Here is a 21471-nt window from a genome sequence, read left to right as displayed (position 1 = left end):
TACTGGAGTAATGTGTTCTGAACAAGCTGAAGTCTTCTGAATTTAGTGTCAGGTACACCAACAAACAAAGAACTGCAATAGTCAAGACGAATCCCTCACATCCAATACAGACATTAATTTGGCAACATTTCCCAACTGAGACTCTGGAAGCTGAGACTGGGCACAAACCTGCTACATCCTAGCAAACATTTTAACCACAGTATCAAAGTGATCCGTAGTTATAGATCTCCCATCACCAGGACTCAGCCGTATAAATACATCATGAATGTTGAAACAAGATATAAAATTAAAAGTATCACAAGCCAAAAAAAGAAGGTATTAACTGATTTTAAGGTCTGTGCATCCTCTTTCACTGCCATTTCCATCAATGTAAATAATCCATCATGAAAATGTTACATTCAAAGACACTGGGAAATCTTCTGTACTCTTAAATTAAAAGTTAATGTAACAACGGGTGGAATAATCCATCCCAATGACAACACTTTGTTCTTCTTTAATTTAGAATAAACCAACCAACCTGATAATCCAGGGAGACATCATCATAAATTAAAAAAAAATTATATCACATGTGGTTATTGTAGGTATCCATAATAGCCAAAGGCTAAATTGCAAATGTCCAAACATTTTTCAAAGTTTTCTGTAAGGCTAAGTGAATAAATGGTTCTCTGCCAAGTAATATACAGTAACTAAACTAGTAACTGTTTTATCCACTGAACCTGATTGTAAAATCAAATGTCCATCTGTCAACTCTGAAATTAAAATATATAAATAAATCAATAAGATATGTTCTTGGAAGTCGAAGTTTCAGAAAGGAGCTTATAGAGAATATTCAAGACTGCAGATATAAATGAGTTGATAAAATGAAGGGGTAGCTGACTACACATACTCTTTTACCAAGGATAAGTCTCAGGGATACCCTGCTACTGAAGACGGAAGCAATGCTAGAACTGTGGCAGGATCATTGAATTTGACAGAGAAACAAGACAGTTTTATAGCACAAAAAAAAAAAAAAAAAAATAGCGTCACTAAATTAAAATCCTTCCGCAAGTGAAGTTACTTTTGTAGCAATCTTAATCCATTCTGTGCATAATATTTCCAAGCATTAATCAGATAATGAATTAATACGTGTATTTCTTTACAGCAAGTGAAAACCCCTCTGAGTTATCTAATTTACAGTACTAGTGTGTCTTTAAGGCAGCAGCAGTACATTAGCAATCATTGACTGCACAGCATAAACAGGGTTTAGGTTGAAGAGCAAGCACGCTTCTTTTTTTAATTAAATATTTGGATATTTCCATTACCATTTTCAGGGCATTGGTAATTATTCTGAGTGGTTCCAGTACCCACTATTTTTATACCTTCATACCTCTTTACAACTATGTGGATCTTGCTTGTTTGTGTTTCAGTATTTACTGACCCCATTATTAACATCACTAAAACATTTTACTGGCAACTGTGAATTCAATGCCTTTAGAAAGGATCACACAAAAACGCTTTTGCTGAAAAGAGCCAACTTCCCAACACTTTGGTTTGTTTAACATACCTTTGTCAAGAGAAAGCGTGTTTGAAAACAAACAGTGGAGGTACATATACTGTAGGTTTTTGATTAAATGTTGTGACAGGGAGGACTCTGTCGCTGGTTCTTGCACAGCTGGGACACATAACAGGAGACGCGTTGTTAGGCAACCAATACAGCAGGTAGGCTCGTCCGGCACTGAGATGATCAGGAGGTCCGCATTGGCTGTAGGGGTGTGCCCGGGGAGGCTGCGCTGAGCTCAAAAAGCATCTGCGTCATGGTTCAAGGTGCTTTGTTGACATTGAGGAGGAGAATGCCTGTTACGCAGGATTAACTACTACTGAACCCTTGTAAATGACATCACATTAATGAATTTGACTAGAAATAAGTGAGCGTAGTTGCCATGACAAAAAGCCTGTAAATACCTCCACTTTTTGTGGAGTCACATTTCTGTAAAATGTACCCTTTCAATTGTTCTATCTATAACTTAAAATGTTCAATCTTAAAATTGAGTGTCATGCAAGGACAAAAGCATTTGTCGAAAATGTTTGTCTTCTTTTTATATATTAACCTTTCTAACTGACAAATATTAAAGTAATTGAAATACAGTACATTGGTATCAAATATTGTCTGAGCACTATAAAAATACAGAACAATACACATAAAAAGATATTAAACAGATTAGAAAAATGTAATTATAAATATAACATGGTGTAAACAATCTCTTTAATGTTTCTTTTAGCAAATAGAGTTGCTAGGAAATAATAGTAAACAATATTATGTAAAACATAAACAATATTATGTAAACAGTATTTCATTTAGCCTAAGCTGTACAGCAGAAGATAGGACTTACATCAATTAGCTATTAAACAGAAGAGTTGCTTACTATTTATATGTATGGGGTATGCATTCTGTGGTGTTGTTGCCAGCTTGCCCTGGTTGATGTTTCTAGTGGATGTTTAAAAAACATGCAACAGAAGTGAAAAAAGTGAAAGGTGGGTATATGTACTGTATCCTGGACAAAGCCTATGAAGGCAATAAAGTAATTAATACTTTGATCATGAAGCAATTCCACTTAGAATTAAGTGCAATATTTATACAGGTTACCCACTGTCACTGGTCAGTGTGTGCCACTAGGGAGAGGTTACAAGATCGAATTCCATGTGAAAGTGCATTTTAAACAGAAATGTTCATCCATAATCCAAGAAGAGAGAGGGAGAAAGAGAGAGAAAGAGAGAGAGAGACATTAGATTTAAAGAGAAATAAATGTATGGTTACCATGGCATCAAAAGCCAGTGTTTGTTTTCAAACACACTGTCCCTTGACAAGGATATGTTAAACATACTGAAACAAGTTGTCTCTTTGAGCAGATTTGTGCATAGTTTATTTTTTTATTAAAGTTAACTTCGTATAACACATTATAAACCTGAGAAGAGCTGCAGTAGCTATTGTTCCAATTGATATTTATTAGTGATATAAATAATCTTACAAATGCATATGGGAATCTGAAATAACATACGGTACCAAAGTACAACATTAGTTTGAACTGTAATTAGTTGATACGCCTACCCTCAATATTACTATTTTACCATCTTAACTGAAGTCATTTTGCAATTAAATAAATGTAAATAACTTCATCAGATGGAAAACAATGCAAATGGATGGAGATGCAGATGGATCACATTAGTTTACTGCAAAGCTACGTCTTAGTTGGTGCTTATCTTGGCGAGATCCAAGTTCAAATCAGCATGAAGTTCAATATCTACTCTCATGTAATGGAAATCATGAAGATCTGGATACATCCAGTGACTGCTGTGAATAGTGCAGCTGCCAACAAGGGAAAGACCTTGTGACAGCATGGAAAGACAGCTGACAGGAGGAGAGAGACCTCATTGGGGCTGGCACGGGTTAGCTACCCTGATCGGCAGTATCCAGCTCTATGTTTTCAAAGGTAAACAGGATGCTGAAGATATGCACCCAAGGCTTCTAAGAAATGAAAGAGAAAAATACCCCTAGAATCTGTGAGAGCGGTTCCTAAATTGTTAACACGGTTAACAATTTAGGAACGGAAACAGATATGAGAATGGAGAGTACTTCACAAAAGACTAGTTCAAGATTTGCAGTGAGCAAAGACATGGAATTCCAGGTTTGTGTCCGTGGCTGCAGCAAGATGACAATGGTCAGGGGATTGAAGATTCATCAAGGGAGAATGAAATGCTTGAGGGAGAAGGGACAAGGTCCTCACATTGATCAGTACTTCTTACGAAGTCAGTCAAGTCAGTCGAATTAAATCCAGCGACAGGAAGCAAACCACAGTTCATAGGATATCAGCACCCCTGTCATGGATGTGAGGAGGACTGGCATGGATACAACTAGTGATGAACCTACTGATCCATGTGAACCCGATCAGACGAACCAGCGTAAGAGAGAAAAGAACCTCAACGGGCACAAGACTGGAGTTAAATGGCCAAGAGCTTGTGAGAAAACTACGTGGGACACAGTAAACACGGATCTCTGTTTTACTTTGTTAAGGTTAAATGGAACAATTAAAAAGAAGCTGGATAAATTTGGGGACATCATCTACGCATATGGATGCGAGAGGTTTGGAACTGAATTGCATTTGATTTTGTCAGTGTACCGATGACAATAACAAATTTACCGAAAGCCTACTTTGGGGATCTAGTTTTTCAACTTCAAAATTCAGCACTACATGGCAATGCCTAGAAGTTGGAATAATGGCAGGATGTATCATTTCTCCACTGTCTTTTACCATGGCAATGGAAGTAATTATTAGGGCATCAAAATGGGTAGTGGGAGGAGAGTGCTTCGCTTCTGGAATGCAACTACCACCAATTCGAGCATACATGGATGACATGACAACAATGACTACAACAGTAGCCTGCACTAATCGGTTATTGGGCAAATTAACCAATAACATTGAATGGGAACAAATGCAATTCAAGCCCACTAAATCAAGGAGCATCTCTATAATTAAAGATAAAGTAGTAGACAAAAGTTTCTACATCAATGGTGAGGCAATACCAACAGTGTCCGAGAAGCCAGTGAAAAGTCCAGGGAGATGGTACGACGGGGATCTAAAGGACACAGTTCGTGTGGGAGAAGTTAGACAACAAGCAGTGGAAGGATTGAAGAGCATAGGCAGCAGCGCTTTACCAGGCAAACTGAAAGTCTGGTGCTTTCAGTTTGGTCTATTGCCAAGACTGCTGTGGCCACTGACTGTGTATGAGGTTTCCTTGACAACAGTTGAGAAGCTGGAAGCTTTAATCGGTTCATACGTCAAGAAATGGTTGGGTTCCACGTTGCCTCAGCAGAGTGGGACTTTACGGTAAAGGAATATCGCAGCTACCAATCTCTGCTCTAACCGAGGAGTTTAAGTGTGCCAAAGTCCGACTGGAAATTACATTAGTAGATTCACGCGACAAATGCATAAGGGAGGCAGCACCTATGTTGAAAACTGGAAGAAAATGGATGGCAAAGAAAGCTATGGAAGATGCTAAGGCTACCCTTCGAATCAGAGATATTATGGGGCAAGTTCAGCATGGACAAGGAGGTTTTCGTCTCAGTTCAGCTCCTCCTACATGGCACAAGGCAACCCCAGCCGGGGTAGTCAATGAGGTGCAAAAGCAGGAGGAAAGGATCAGGTGTGTAAAGGCCATTTCCCAGGCCAAGCAGGGAGAATGGATGAGATGGGAGAGTGCGGAGCAACGTAAGATTGGCTGGCAAGATCTATAGACAATGGAACAGAGCAGGATCAGTTTCCTCATCAGATCAGCATATGATGTTCTCCCATCACCACAGAACCTAAACCTCTGGGTGGGTCAGGATCCCTCATGTCCTTTGTGTTCATCACCTGCAACATTAAGGCACATTTTGACAGGATGTAAGGTGGGTCTTAGCCAAGGATGGTTTACTTGGCGCCATGACCAGGTGCTGCGATGTTTGGCCTTATCATTGGAAGACAAGTGTAACCTGACCAATAAGTTGCCAGCAGTTCCATCAATGCATTACACACAAAAGACAATATTCCTCCGTCCAGGAGAGCAACCACCAAGAAAAGGTATTAAAATCAAGCCCTGTCCAGGGCAACTGGAAGCTGCTAGAGACTGGAAGATGTTGGCAGATGTTGGTAAACGGCTTATTTTTCCACCTGAGATTGCCACCACTAACCTTCGACCAGACATTGTCTTGTGGTCTGTATCAGCACGCCTTGTTCATCTGGTAGAGTTAACAGTGCCATGGGAAGATGCAGTGGATGAGCCATGAGAGAGGAAGAAACTTCAGGTATGCTCAACTAGCTGCTGAAGCAGAACAGCGAGGATAGAGAGTCAGAGTTTACCCAGTGGAGGTGGGTTGTCAAGGATTTGTCGCACACTCTACAATCCGGTAGAGTGGTCAAGATTCTGGATGGGGATCTCAAGCACAATAGAAAGAAAGCAACGCTAATGTACAGGTAAGTAAGCAGGGCTGAGCTGAGTGGGGGATGGAGGGGGGTGATGCTGGGACACCAGAATCACTGTTGAGTCCTCTTGTGGTGTCACAGGCTAGTCAACGAAACACCAAGGATGCAAGGTGCCCACTTGAAGACCCCAGAGATGTACCCTACTTAGCTCAATCCAGACAGTTGTCATGCTGATGCTCTGGGGAGACCGCACTGGGTTGATCCCCGGAGCCAGCACCGCAGCCGTTGTGTGTGCTGATGCTTTGGGGAGGCAAAATGAGCTGATCCCTGGAGCTAGCATTACACTTCAGCAATCAACACCAGACGGAAGGATAGCTACATCATCAGATGGAAAACAATGCAAATGGATGGAGATGCAGATGGATCACATTAGTTTACTGCAAAGCTACGTCTTAGTTGGTGCTTATCTTGGCGAGATCCGTGTTCAAATCAGCATGAAGTTCAACATCTACTCTCATGTAATGGAAATCAAACCATTACCAGGAAATGGGTCAAACAGGGTTAAGGAAATAATCTCCCCAGTTCTAAATATGACAGGTTAAAAAACACTGAATGGTTGTTTTATTTTAATTTTATTTAAAACACTGACTCTGCGACACATTTATATTGAAATGTGTCACTTTGAACGACTGATTATACCTTACAGTCTTTACTTCTACATTAGACATTGGCAACACTGTCTGCATTTAGGAACATGCCTCTGAAAAGGATTGAACTGACAGATGTGCTGCAGGACACAGTAAATGTTCTTGATTCTGTTACATCTTCTATTCTTATGCTATCCTTTCTAAAACTGAGTATAATCGCTGAGAATCTTATAGTCCTAATGATCGTAATCCCTGGTGTAACAATAGCAGATCTAGAATTAGAGATGTTGTAACGAAAGTTTCTTTGAGCATGCAATAGTGTTGATAAATGCAACAGTGTGCAATTCTGTTTTCCAATAATTTAGTGAAAAAAAACTATTAAATTAATTAAAATTCAAGAAAAATAATAACACTTTATGGCGAGCTATTTAGGCTTAAAAAGTAGACGTGACGGTTATTTGAACAGGTATGAGGCTATTGGGTTTTCCAGAACGACTTAAAAATATATATTGTTGCTACAAATTATTTTTATGTAACACTATAACAGCAACAAGAAACAGTAACTTAACACAATGCAATTGCATTTCTGCATATTTTTATGAAGTATTAAACCTATCCATAACTTTAAACTCAATTCTAAGTTATTTTAGTACTGGTAATACTGAAAAATACACTTAGTTATCTAATTGACAAATGTTTCTACCAGAAGTGTCTTTTTGTTTGTTTATAGCATTAATGATTATTTAAACCACTGTGAGAGATGCTTATAAAACATCTACTTGAGTCACGCATCATCAGCATCACCCTTCTCCTCTTCACCACATAACCCATTGTTAGTAAAACTAAATCCAATTGCAATTTGCTCTTATTGTATGAATCATCTACAACACACATAAAAAACGATCTGCTATTAAAAAAAAACAGCCAATAAATATGAACCTAAATTGTTGCACAAGCATATTCCCCTTAGACTGATATTATTAAAGATAATATAACTGTTCAATAATGTATTCCCATTTAAAATAGTATTAATATTTGACTACACAATTCCTCGAACACTGCTGTGAAGTATGAAAGGCTGAGTCAGAAAGAAAGCTATTTGGCTACATTTGCATTCCTCTGCTTGGTATGCACTATGCTCCCCTTATTAAATAAACATATCCAGCAGAGGAAATGGAAATGGTATGAGATATTCAAGTGTTCATTTCATTAGCTGCATGTGTGGATAAAAATGACAAAATAAACTGAATTAAAGCAAGAACTTTCATTTGTAGTAAACACAAACACATGCACACACACACAAACACACGCGCGCACACACACACACACACACACACACACACACACACACACACACACACACACACACACACACACTCTCACACACCAAATATTACCAGTTAATATACTATCAATATGATAATACACTTTAGAACTGAATAATCATTTACTTCGCTAATCCAGAAAAAAAAAAAAAAAAAAAAAAACACTTACTGGAGAAACCATGCTTTCTAGGTGATTATATAAATGTGTGACTTGATATTAAATACACTAATGTTTTACATCACCCTCTTTCCTACTTTCACCTGAAGAAGAGACCTTGAGGTCTCAAAAGCTTATGATTAATTATAATTTAGTTAGTCCAATAAAAGGTATCACATCTCCTTCTCTTTGTCTAACATCACCCTATAAAATTAGCACATTTTGCTTCATAAACATGTGACATTTCAAAATCTAACATGAAATACTGTACTACTATTATGGCTTCCAGTAGACTTTTCCAATATAATTTTGTAGTTTCTTTGAAAACATGATGTTAAAAAATTGTTCATATAGTTTTCTTTTTATGATGATGCCTCAAACCTAAAATCGTAGGTGATGCAAAACTGTTGGCCACAGATTAACCAATCAACAGAAAATGTAAAGATTAAAACCACTACAAAATACTGTAGTAATTACAAAATATTCAGCAATGCAGGGTCTGAGGCTGTAATCAGTACCACCACTTTCTGGCAGTCAAATCTAAAAAGTCTATTTAAAAGGGGAACCAATCCAAGGTCTCAGTATAACCAGATCAAACCACACTGAGACACAGCAAGGTATGGGTGTATTTATACAGTTATACATAGCAAGAGTGGGAAGTGATACCATAAGGTCTCTCAGACTAGAATTACCCACAGAACTGAGATCTGCACGGAGGGGGTTATTTATTTATTTAAAGTTCTGTATATGGGTCATTCCAGCTCAAGCGAGTCAATGGGGGTTGCTCAATCCGTTAATTCAAAGGAAGATGCTTTAAATATCCCTGCATACAACACCTACCCCGGAGCCCCCTTTTTTTTACATCACATCGGGTTTACGTATCATAAACCACAAATGGAGGAAACAACTTCCCAGAATTTGGCACACTGTATCTGGAACTATCCATACGTCAGGCTTCAACAACTGGACTAACAAAATCAAATTAAAAACTACATTGTTCTTTTTTGCCCATACATACCATATTGCTCATTTGATGCACATTTACCAAAATCTGTTTTCTGTTTTTTTTTTTTTTTTCATTTACTGGCAGTAATGTGAAAGATGCCTAATATCTCTGAGACCCTTGCCAGCATCTGCATTGACCAGGTTACAGTATATTCATGACCAGGAATCCTAGGAATCTGTTTGATATGGAATAACATGGAAAAATGCAGATTTGCTATGTTTTTGGAAATTTTTTTGTTTTACACTTGTGGAGGGTCAAAAAATATGGAAGGCTATTTTTTTTGTTTGTTTGATAATAACCAAATCAACACACATATAATACATACATATTAATCATGAATCTGCAGCAGCGTATATTGATGATGTGGTGATATACAGCTCCACCTGGCAAGAGCATTTGGCTAGGGTTAAAGCCGTTCTTCAGCCTCTAAGGGCAGCCTGGCTGACAGCTAACTTGAGGAAATGTGCGTTTGCCAAAATAGAGACTCAATATTTGGGATTTTAAATGGGGAATGGAAGGGTGAGACCTGTGGTCACCAAAATCCAGGCTTTAGTTGATGCAGCAATCCCCAAAATCAAGACTCAGGTGAGGTCACTACTGGAATTAGCCAGTTATTACCACCGCTTTATCCCCGAGTACACCACAGTGGTTAGTCGACCTCACCAAAAGAGTGCTCCAAATTTAATTAAGTGGTCAGCTCAGTGTCATGGGGCGTTTGATACTATTAAGCGTAGACTTTGCCAGGCCCCCACTCTTATTACTCCAGATTTCACCAAGTGATTCATCCTCCACACCGACACATCGGATGTAGGTTTGGGTGCAGTTTTGTCCCAAAAATTAGCTGGAGTAGAGCACCCGATATTGTTCCTAAGTAAAAAAATGTTACCTCGGGAACGTAATACTCCATAGTCAAAACAGAGTGTTTGGCCATTAAATGGGCTATTCACTTTTTACGATACTACCTGCTAGGACATCTTATCACAGACCACGCCCCACTCACGTGGTTAAGCACAATAAAATACAGCAATGCCCGGATAACTCAGAGGTATTTGGCATTGTAGCCGTTCATGTACCACATGGTACACCGGGCAGGGAAAGACCACCAAAATGCGGATCATTTTTCCCGGGAGGGGGGAGTAATGGGAAAGGTTGATTTAGCCAAGTGTTCCTTCGGCTTCACTCTGAGCGTTGGGATATGTGACAGAAAGACAATGAGTTCTGGTGGTAAATCTCCCTCCCAACATGTGAGGGCGCTAAAGAACGGGAGGAGAAGTATCTGGAAGGGCTGGCCTGACAGTTCGTTTCCGGGGCCGGGAAGTCGGTCAGCCTGGAAAGCGAGATTGTTGTAAGACTGTACTGACCTGAAAGGTGAACGAGGGGCAGCTGCAAGTAATAAGGCAGCTGCAACCGTTTACCAAGATGTCATGTGGGTAACGCTGATCTTTTCCTTCGTTTGAGGTAAAAACTCAGCAGAGAGAAGGACCGAAAGAGGAGCTCTCATTAAGAAAGAGACATGTTACGTGTTGTGTGTTATGTTTTGTCTATGCAGTAATTGTTCGTGTTTTGTACCATGAGACAGCTAAACCACAAAACCGGAGTTGTCGCTGAGGGTCAGCACAATCTGGATCACCACTGCACCACCGTCACGAAATACCCGTGTCTTCACCCACCACAAGCATGTCTGCACTCACCCAGGACTGGTGACCATGTGTTCATTTCTGTTTGGGACTGTGTCCTCTTTTGTTATTCCCATGCTTTACACATGGTTGTGTATTGCCGGTGATTTATTATTTAAATGGTCACCAGACCTGGAATATAAATAAAAGCACTTTCCACCGGATTACAATTGTCTGCCTTTCACTCCTGCACCGCATCCCCGCAACACCTGTTCCCCAATCACCAACCACCGACACATTTTACAATCTTTTATGATACTAAACTTGAGCAAATACAGTCATACACAGTTATAGGCCAAGCTTTGTGGTACACAGTTTAATCAAGCAGTAGGAACTTAACTCTCTTTCTTTATTGTACCTGTCCTTCAAATGTCCTATCCCAAATACCCTTTTTTATTTAAATGGAAATGGGAGAATATAGGTCTACTGGCAGGTTTCATTTTCAATATCGATATGTCTCGCTTTTAAAGCACTAAAAGGTAATTAGTTTATCGCTCCAACTGTCAGAGAAATGTCACCTTATATACAAACTGATAATGCTCTCAGGAAGCATGCAAGTTGGTTTCAAGACTGAGCTAAGCCTTGGTACTGGGAAGTCGCATTTACACAATGGGATTTCAACAGGTATACCCACATGATCCTTTGAAAATACACATTTGATTTAACCGAATAATTTACCTAAAGTAACCATATTATATGAAGAACTGCTGAAAGTAACTGACCATACAACCACAGTCTGTCTTTAATCCAACAAAAGGTATGAAATGCTATGCTATGCTATTCTGGTGCCTGTCCTATAGTGCTTTGATCTCTACCAAAGTGAGGAAAGATAAATGTTGCCGCTTCATTAAAAATAAAAGGATGCATTGATCGGATTTCCTTATTTGATATTTGATAACATCGGGAAGCCTTCTATACATCTTGATGCATTTAAATAATTATTCCAACCACACAAATAGATTTGAAAGAAAAAAAAAAATCCTATAATCTGAATAAAATAATAATAATAAATAAAGCTTTTTCAATACTTAATAGAACTAGACTAATATAAAATTCCGAGAAGCGGATGTGTAAAACTGCTGTACTCAACTGTTGGGCAGTGATAATATCAGTAGTCCTAAGTGCATTTTTTTATCTGCTAGAATGAGTGCACAATCTAAAAACAAGGACATACTTATTTATGAATGGCTGTGAACTGAAATGCTGAAATGGCTTTTTAATATGTGTTTGATTAAGCCATATCTTTAACAGCACAGCTTTTATTGTTGTTGATTCCCTCTATTTTGACCACAACATGTGTAAAATGGTATCCCTCTTTTGTCCTAATACAGACAGATCTTCAGATTCAAAAGGAGCTTACAGAGTAGTCATAATGATGTTCTTTATATTGAGGTGATTGCAGGTCAAGTGTAATGTATCATTTACTCATTGTAATATGTCTCTTAATAAAACTCTATTCAAAACTGTACTTGTTACTGTCTAGTGCTGTACAGTAGCTGAAGACAACTAGAGACACAGTCAAAGTATAACATTAGTGAGACAAAAGCTGACTGAATAATATGTGTCTATCTGTACATCATCCTCTGATGACATTGTGGCAGTGGAGTATCCATATTTTGACCCATAGCAAATCTCAGTAACAAATCCTTAGAGCGCATTGTCTGTTTTCTGTGAATGGATGCATTATGGATAATTGGATTTATTGTAGAAACGCAGACAGTCATATTAACATACTGTGTTATACACAACCTTCCAACAAGCAATGGGACTGATAAATAAATGCAACCTGAATGGGATTGGCATCTGTGTGACACCACTCAAACCCCTTTGCTTTCTAACTAGTACTCTGCACTGATAACCATCCCATCTTCAGTTACACACATTTAATGAGCATTCCATCCCACCAGTGCATTTATTAATACCAGCAAAGTGAATGGGATATTTGGCATGCCTTATATGTATGCATGAGAAAATAAACATCCTCAGAACCAGTTACAGACAGGGAGTAGCTACATTAAACTATAATAATGATAAAACCAAGAATAACATTGGCATAACTGCATATGTCGGTGTTTATATTTGTCTGTTATTAGGAGGGAATATGATTTATTAACTGGCAAAGGAAAGCGTTACCTCATACAGCATTATCGGCTGATTTCAGAAACCCTTATTAGCACTGATGTTACCTCAGGAAAACAATGCAAGTTCAGTGCTATACAGGGTCTGTGTAACCAGCCTGCTAAGAACAGAAAAGTTGTTTGACCTACACTGACACAGAAGGAAAAGGCTTTAATTACTGTTCAGAATATTTTAATTACATTATTTAAATAAAAAAGTATGAATGTTCATAATGTATAACTTCTACTTAAGTCATGTCAATCTAATTAATCTTCTAACACATCTGAATTATCATATTGGAAGTTTACAAGTATAGTTTGCCTTCAACTCGTATAATTTATATGGCACCATTTGCAGTTGAGTTAGGGCGTTCGGTCAGAAGCATTTTTTTTATTATTATTCTGATGATAGATGACTGCTTGTTTTATTATAAGCATTTTGCATCTCCTTGCTTAAGGGAATATCATTAATCACAACAGCCAGCTAATTTGAAGAGTGAAATAGCATCCACAAAATGCCATCCTATTAGTAGCCTGTATCCCACTTGTGTATTACGGCAGGATGGTGCTTGAATTTTATCACGGCAGCTTAACTAAATGTTACATTTTCTATTATTAGCCTTGTGTTTTCTATCTAGCAAAACCCACAAATAATTGTATTTTAATAACATAGATCAACATAGAATGATACCCCAGCTGGAAAGACAAATCAATAATTAATTTTGATATTTTTTAAGACGATTTTAGCAGTATGTTGAGAACAGCACAAAACAGCTGTCAAGGAACTACTGGACTTGTCAGATCTGAATTGTATGTTGATATACTCAAACCCCCTTTTGAGAACTAACACAAATTAAAGCAAACAAAGGTTTGTCGAAAGATACATCAGTGCTTACTGCATTGTGTCACTGTGCTGCAGGAAGCTAGGAAGCTATATTGCAGTACTTTCATCACCACTTATGCAAAGTGCAGTCAGGTGCCTTTGATCCCTGGGGGTAGCTGTCTCGTATATTGCCAACCTGCTGAGGTGTTTTCTTGATATTACTGTATTGTCTTTGTTATAAAACAACAAGTGCAGTACACCCTCGCTATAATGAACCTGCTGGGAGCCAAGCCTTTTACTCATTATACCGAGGGGTTTCTTCTAGTGAAAGGACAATCAAAATGAACGACAAACTGTTGGAATAAGTTAATGAGATGAGATTGTGAATAAAAGTAGAATTACACATACCTGTTAATCTGATGTATGCAGTGTTCTGCCTTTGCTTTACCCTATTTGTTAACCAATTAAAATGCAGTACGAAAACTAAAAAATCCTGAATTGAAGCTGAACTTTAATTCAAAATCAATGTGACATTAATGGTTTCAAAGTGCACCAAATCTTAATCCAACATGCAAGAATCCCAAACTGAGCTTTTATTCCAAATCAACCCAAAAAGTTTTACAATAAAAAGTTCATCAGAAGTTATTATTTATTTTTTTCTTTTTTTCTTTAATCAATTTTGCATTGCCTGGTTGCTGAACAAGCCATTGACAACCTATATTCATGACTGACATATTCCTGCATTACTGCTTTTTTCAAACGATCTTTGTAGCTTCCAGCTTTGTTGCATGCAACATAAAATGATTTTCGTTTCAGAGGCAGTTACACAGCACATGCTTTTTATTAAGACAAAAGAGTTGACTTTAGTGTGGAGGTGGCATCCCGTGTGTGCAGACAGGGATGTTGACAGTGTCTGTTTATATGATCTTTTTTAGTTTTTTTTTATTTGGGGTCCAGGAGTCAGGTTCGTTATAGCCGAAGGTTCGTTGAATGGAGTAATAGCGAGGGTTTACTGTATCTTCAAATCAATTTTTTATTTATTTGTTCATCTTTACCTTGTGTTTTTAAAAAGTTGTCAATCGTTAAGAGTGGTTCTGTGTTCTGATAATCCAATATTGAGTTGTTATCATTTTTTCTCAGTATCTGTCTACCGAAGACTTCCCCATTACATTCAGACCATGTGACAATATGATCTTTCAACTCTGTTTGCCCAACCTACTCTGCTTATACAGAAAGGGTGAGTGCAGCATACTAAAATACTCTCTCGGATCATCCCGGGGCCGCTGGCCCCACCTCTCCAGCTGTAAGTCCCACCCCTTACTCCCACACCCTCATCATAGTGGTACATCATTTTGAAGGTGTGTTCCCGCCTGAAATGCAAAAAGAATGAGCTTGGGTATAGATAACTTTCCATGTCAATGCCTTGGTAAGTAATTGTTTTCCATTTAGTAGTTAATAAGCAATTATAATTTAATCTAAGGCAATGTATTTTCATCTTTATCTTTGAAAAAATAAAACCATACCTGCCTAGTTTATAATACAATAGAGATCCAAATCTTATCTTTAAAATATCTTTTAAAATCCATCTTACTGTTTTCCATCATAAATAAAATGTTTATACATTATATGACAAATCAAAGATGCTAAAAATGTACTTCTATCACCCAAGCTCAGTCTGAGGGTTTATACTGTAAATTGCAAGGCTTTGAATGCTTTATTTAACATGTAGCACAAAAGTCAGTAATGAAGGTCCAGAGTCTCTATGAAAAGTATGGGGCCAACTACAGGCTCTATTACCACTACAGGGCCCAACTACAGGCTCTGTTACCACTACAGGGCCCAACTACAGGCTCTGTTACCACTACAGGGCCCAACTACAGGCTCTGTTACCACTACAGGGCCTAACTACAGGCTCTATTACCACTACAGGGCCCAACTACAGGCTCTATTACCACTACAGGGCCCAACTACAGGCTCTGTTATCACTACAGGGCCCAACTACAGGCTCTGTTACCACTACAGGGCCCAACTACAGGCTCTATTACCACTACAGGGCCCAACTACAGGCTCTGTTACCACTACAGGCGCTGTATTACCACTCAACTTTCCCAATAAAAATGGGTTCATATTTCCCTGCTTAACCCCAAATGGCTTCTACTAACTCAAAATAAATACATAAATAAATAGTGTGTGGGTGTGACTGGTTTTTATTTTGCAGATAATATAAACATGTTCATACTGGAAATTGGCTCAATAATAATAATTATTATTATTATTATTATTATTATTATTATTATTATTATTATTATTATTATTATTATTATTATTATTATTATTTACCTTGAAAACTCACAGAGTGCATTAAAATGTTCGTTATATTATCAAGTATTTTCTGTGCATAATAATATATTTTTGTGACTTTTTGTGAGCATTTCAAATATCAAGTTGTTAACCATATCTTTTAGACTGGAGAAAGTTTTGAATGTAAAAGGCAAACCCTTACCTTTGGAATTAAACAGCAGTTTTACTGCTGCGGTTCCAAATTACTATGGTATACTTCAAACTTTTGGCCGTGAAAGTATCCAATTATTGAGAGGAAATAATCTAATAAGGGGGAGGGGTCAGAGAGAATGGGTGGAACTGGTGTGTGACTTAAAACAGCACTGCGCCCTCGGGGATGATATGAGAGAGTAGTTTTGTATGCTGCCAGGGTGAGTAGGTGGAGCCAGTCAAGTTGAAAAGCCATTTTGCCACATGACCTGAATGGAATGAGTAAGTCTGTTCTCTCCTATGCAGCTTGATTCTTCTCCAGACATGCTTACAGACAGTTTACTGGACAGGAAACTGAGCTTTGCCTAACCAACAGGGAGCGAGGTGGTGGAGGAAAGGATGGAGAAGCAAAAAGCATGCAGAGATGAAATGCTTGAACTAGGGTTTAAATAGCAGGTTGACTGAAGGTAGGATGGGGAGAATGCCCTATTCTTGCTCCTTGAATCACCCCTATGATTACAAATACAGAGAAAAATGATAACTGAATACTAATAGACATGATAAGAAGGCAAGGAAAGGCAATTCCAGGCTACAGATGCAATATGTTAGTATTTCATTGTGGCATTTGGAGTCATTTATTAGCCAGACACAGGACTTTTGTCCTTTTTTTCTCTTTATTTTTATCATTTTTCCTGATTAAAATGTGTGTTTCTTTTCTTTCTGTAAGAAATAATTGGGTGACTTTCACTGTAATATTATTCAGAGCTCTCCAAAATATGCTGATACACTGCATCTAAAACAAAAACCTGAATTTACATGCAAACCTTACTGCTACATTTTAACTTTTAATGTTAATGGTGAGGTTAACTGAAACTGAAAATATGACAGTTTTCAACAGCGAAAGCAGAGAGAAAAGATGAATAACACTCAAATTTTCCTGCATACAGGTAAACATAGCTAATGTGGCATGAATTATCTGTGCTAATCATAACTATAGAGATCTCACGGGTTCGGATGTATGAAATTACAGTATAGTTAATAAAACTTCTTTATACAAAAAATCGGAAATGAATCACATTTTACTAATCACATTAAGATCAAGACAAACAAGAGCTCTCAGTTTGTAATGAAATAAGTCGTTAATCATTCTGCCTACCTTCAGCAAAACCTTTTCCGTGATTTTAAAACCTTCAAGGAACATCCCCCACTGTAATCCCTTTATTGTTATTAAAATCAGATGACGATGAAAAAAGCAATTCTATGAGGAATAACACTACACCCCTAAACGTCAATCTGCTGTCTCACAACCAACCTTAAATTGTTTGATTGTATATCAAGCTTCTACTATCCATTAATAACATTACTTAACAAATATAATCAAATTGCACAGATGTAAAGGATCTTCTTAAGTTATTATATGCCTGTCAATAATAAGTATTAATTTCATTTGATAATCTACATTGCTTTGACTTGAAACTGGGATACTCATTATAAGTTTAAACCATTGCAAATGAGTCAACATTAAAATGCTGGCATTGCAATAGCTGTTAAATTAATGTTAAATCTGCAAGAACATTTGAACAATGTAATGCTATTTCTCAGGCTTGTAATGTAACCCAATTTGGATTGTATGTTGACAATTGGAAATATATGTACATATGTAAATAAAGATAGTACCTGCATAAATAACTTTGTAGAAACTGTATATAGTTTACAATGTGGTCATGGCCTTTTTCACCGCTCTATACTTTATTTCTGTACTGTTATTTTTTCCAGCTATAGATTTTTTTTTTTTTTCATTCCCCAAACAAACTTTCTTTTTCATGGTATACAAATTTCAAAAGAGCAGAGAAAAGGTAAACGTGGAGGATCCCCAATAATATTGTATCTTTCAGCAGAACCCACATATAGTGTGAAATAAAAAGAAGTCTCATTTATTAAGCAATGAGTAAGAGAGTTTAAATTAACTTTATGGGCCATATTCATAAACCATTAAAAAAAAAAAAAAAAAAAAGCTGCTGTTACCTAGTGGTAAATGATTAGTGAATATGGCCTTAAATCCCCTTACTTACACCCAAAAACTTCATCCTCCAATTCTAAAACAGCACTTTACATTATGCAAGCGGATGTTTCTAATTAATATCATGTTCTCAACGAAACAGTGCTTGAACAAAGATATGAACGCATTTAAGATCTAAAGTTGTTTATGTATTTACTGTCCTGCTGTATCTGTAGATAAACCAATGATATCTCAGACATGTATTCTCATTATAACACATGTTTACAGGTACAGGAAATGGAAAAGTATAAAAGTGACATGTTTTCTAATGGTAGCTACCCTTGAGATGCTGCACTGAACATCTCAAACAATGAGCTCAGATACGTCTTAAAAGCAGCCATTATATTTCTGGATATCTGGTTTGTTAATGAAAAGTTTTTTTTTGTTTTTTTTTTAGTTTTAATCCCCTCGGCCCTTTGAAAACTGACTTATATTTCTGACTTGGTGTGATTCCTGAACTGTATTTCTGAGTTCTGTTAATTAAAAATTCAATCATATAGCTTGTGCTTGCAAATACTAAATGGGACCTTAATTAAAAATGAAGAAAACACAAATGCATGCAGGTTTAAGATGTCATGTCCTATGTGTTTCCTTGATGCAGATTTACCTGCAAATCATATGATGTAAATAATAATAATAATAATAATAATAATAATAATAATAATAATAATAATAATAATAATAATAATACATATTTAATTAATGAATTAATGAATTAATTAAGTCAAACATCTTACCTTCACTGCAGTCCTTCCCTTGGTAGCCAGTCTGTGAGCAGTCACAAATCGCTTCTTTATTAACAACAGAGCAGATTCCACCATTCAGACACAAGTTGTCTCTGCCACAAGGATCTGTGACATTCAGGACCCCTTCACTACTGATGAGCATGGTCTCTGAACTGTTGACTTTAAGCTCAGTTATCCATCCTTTGAACGGAACCTGGTCTTTCACTGCAGCTGACGTTAGCCTCAGTGCCACAGTACGTAATTCTGGCGGAATCCCACCAAGGAACAAATGGCTAAAAACAGTCATATCCCGTCTTTTGGATTTCACCTCCACCCATTTTACTTCTCTGTCTACCATAAGCGTTGTGTTTTTGAAGTTTCTCTTTATGATAACAGAATGCCAGTTGTTGTCGTCAACTCCAGTGTCGGACAACACCATGGCAGGTTCGGCACAAAAAATTGAAAAGCGAAGGCTTAGTTTTCCATTGTGAATTAGAAGCTCCAGAAAGTCACAGAATCCTTCATCATCGAAGTACACCAAGAGGCCATGGGAACTTTTAGTCTTCATGTTGAAGCTCATTTCACTCTCGCAGCAAGCATTCCACATAGGAAACCGAGCCCACTGCCCTTCTGCTCCAGTGAATTCCAAACTGGCACCAAGGTCTATCAAGCAGCAAACTAGAAGACCCATCCAGATTAAGTGACCACTATGCCTCACAACAAGTCCCATATTGGCTAAATTGATGTGTGCTTGATGAATGTTCAGATGGAGTCCATTTACACTGTTGCACTGTATCTCCTATTGGTGACGTTTTTTTTTTTAATTTAAAGATTTTAATTAACTGGTACTGAAGTACTGGTTTGTGATTACAGTTCTTAAATTGCATACCAAGAAAGTGTTGTGGGTGAGCCAGCAAAAAGCAAATGCATTAACAGATCATATACATTTTGTACTGAAATATATATATATATTTATATATATTTATATATATATATATATATATATATATTTATATATATATATATATATATATATATATATATATATATATATATATATATATATATATGTGTGTGTGTGTGTGTGTGTGTGTGTGTGTGTGTGTGTGTGTGTGTGTGTGTGTATATATATATATATATATATATATATATATATCTATATATATATATATATATATATATATATATATATCTATACTATATATAGATATAGATATATATATATATATATATATAATTTTATAATCCAGGTCTCTTAGACACAAGCATAGTCGGTGTGGCAGATATCCATCAGATATTTCTTTCTAGTCTGGATCATTTGTTTTTCTTTTTTTGTTTTCTCTCTCAATGAATCAATTAAAATGCAAACGCTGAACCCTACGACAGATCCCCAGCGCTGATCATCAGATTCACGCTATCATGCTGAAGCAGGAGATATGAGTCACTGTGTATGGCTTCTTGGGCTGCTTCGTTCCCACTGGTGCTGAAAAACACAAACTGTCAAATAGCTCAGCAGCTCTTGATATGCAAAGACTGACAGCCCCCCTCCCCTCCCTTTTTATTTACAGGCCAAACTCGGAACTCACATTTACAACAGATTCAACACAGTGACCAGCAATCTCAAAAAAATGAAACACAACAGTGTTTTAACTATTATATTCAAAAGATCTGTTGAAAGATAGATACTGTAGATATTCAATTTTTAATAATAACTTTATTTTCAAATATTGCCAATATTACAAAAACAAATCACACCTCAAATTGCATTCACACAATAAAAAACACACATTATGAATTGTAGATTATTAAACTAAATATATTACAAAAAACAAAAGGCAATAGAAAAATATATATTTACATAGATAGATAAATAGATAGATAGATAGATATTCTTATTAATTTACTAATAATTGCAGGTTTATAGGTAAAGCATCATTTAAGCAACGGCAGTTTTCTTATTCGAATACAATGTGGGGATAATACATCTACAGTAAAAGATGCAAAGAAACAATTCCCTAAATGCAAATAGGGCTCTATTGAGCAAAAATGACATCGTTAGCGAACCTCTGCGATAGCGCATGGAAACGTGATTTAAAAGTCTGATCTCATGCATGGGTTAATGCACATCAAAAAGAGAATCATGAGGCCAGCCAATCAAAGGACCGTGGGGGGAGTAAGGTTACAACCAATAAAGATTCAATATTCCCTTTAAGAGTGCGTCTGCGATAGCGAATGGAGGGTATTTTGAAACGAAAAAAAAAAAAAAAGCCCAAAATGTCCAGAAGCCCCTTAAGAAATTCTACTTTTTTTAACAGCCTGGAGGGGGAGAGTCAATACAAAATTTTAAAAACTAAATTAAGTTGCATAAAAAAAATAATTTTGTTTCACTTGCTGAGTGAGCGAGCAAGCGAGTGGCGGGTGGCGAAAAATTTCGAATAAGGAGTTTCCCTTAACCCTATCATGTTCAAAATTTAGGTACATCTGTTATGTTTTGGGTCATACTGACTCGA

The 21471-nt window shown here is 37.1% G+C and overlaps 1 protein-coding gene across 25 annotated transcripts in view; it reads right to left on the bottom strand.

Annotated features, from left to right (window-relative positions):
* The window catches only part of nrxn1a (neurexin 1a), a 394460-nt gene extending 374541 nt beyond the window's left edge, over nucleotides 1-19919 (bottom strand). For all 25 annotated transcript variants that reach the window (XM_041251357.1, XM_041251339.1, XM_041251340.1 and 22 more), the window contains exon 1: nucleotides 18974-19919. In XM_041251357.1, coding sequence (XP_041107291.1) covers nucleotides 18974-19691 — 718 coding nt within the window. In that variant the 5' untranslated portion in view covers nucleotides 19692-19919. The remainder of the gene's footprint in view (nucleotides 1-18973) is intronic.
* Nucleotides 19920-21471: the final 1552 nt, after the last annotated feature.

The sequence above is a fragment of the Polyodon spathula genome, chromosome 5, assembly GCF_017654505.1.
Source record: "Polyodon spathula isolate WHYD16114869_AA chromosome 5, ASM1765450v1, whole genome shotgun sequence".
Lineage (NCBI taxonomy): Eukaryota > Metazoa > Chordata > Actinopteri > Acipenseriformes > Polyodontidae > Polyodon > Polyodon spathula.
Note: the sequence above shows the minus strand (reverse complement) of the source record. Positions and strands in the feature narration are given on the sequence as shown.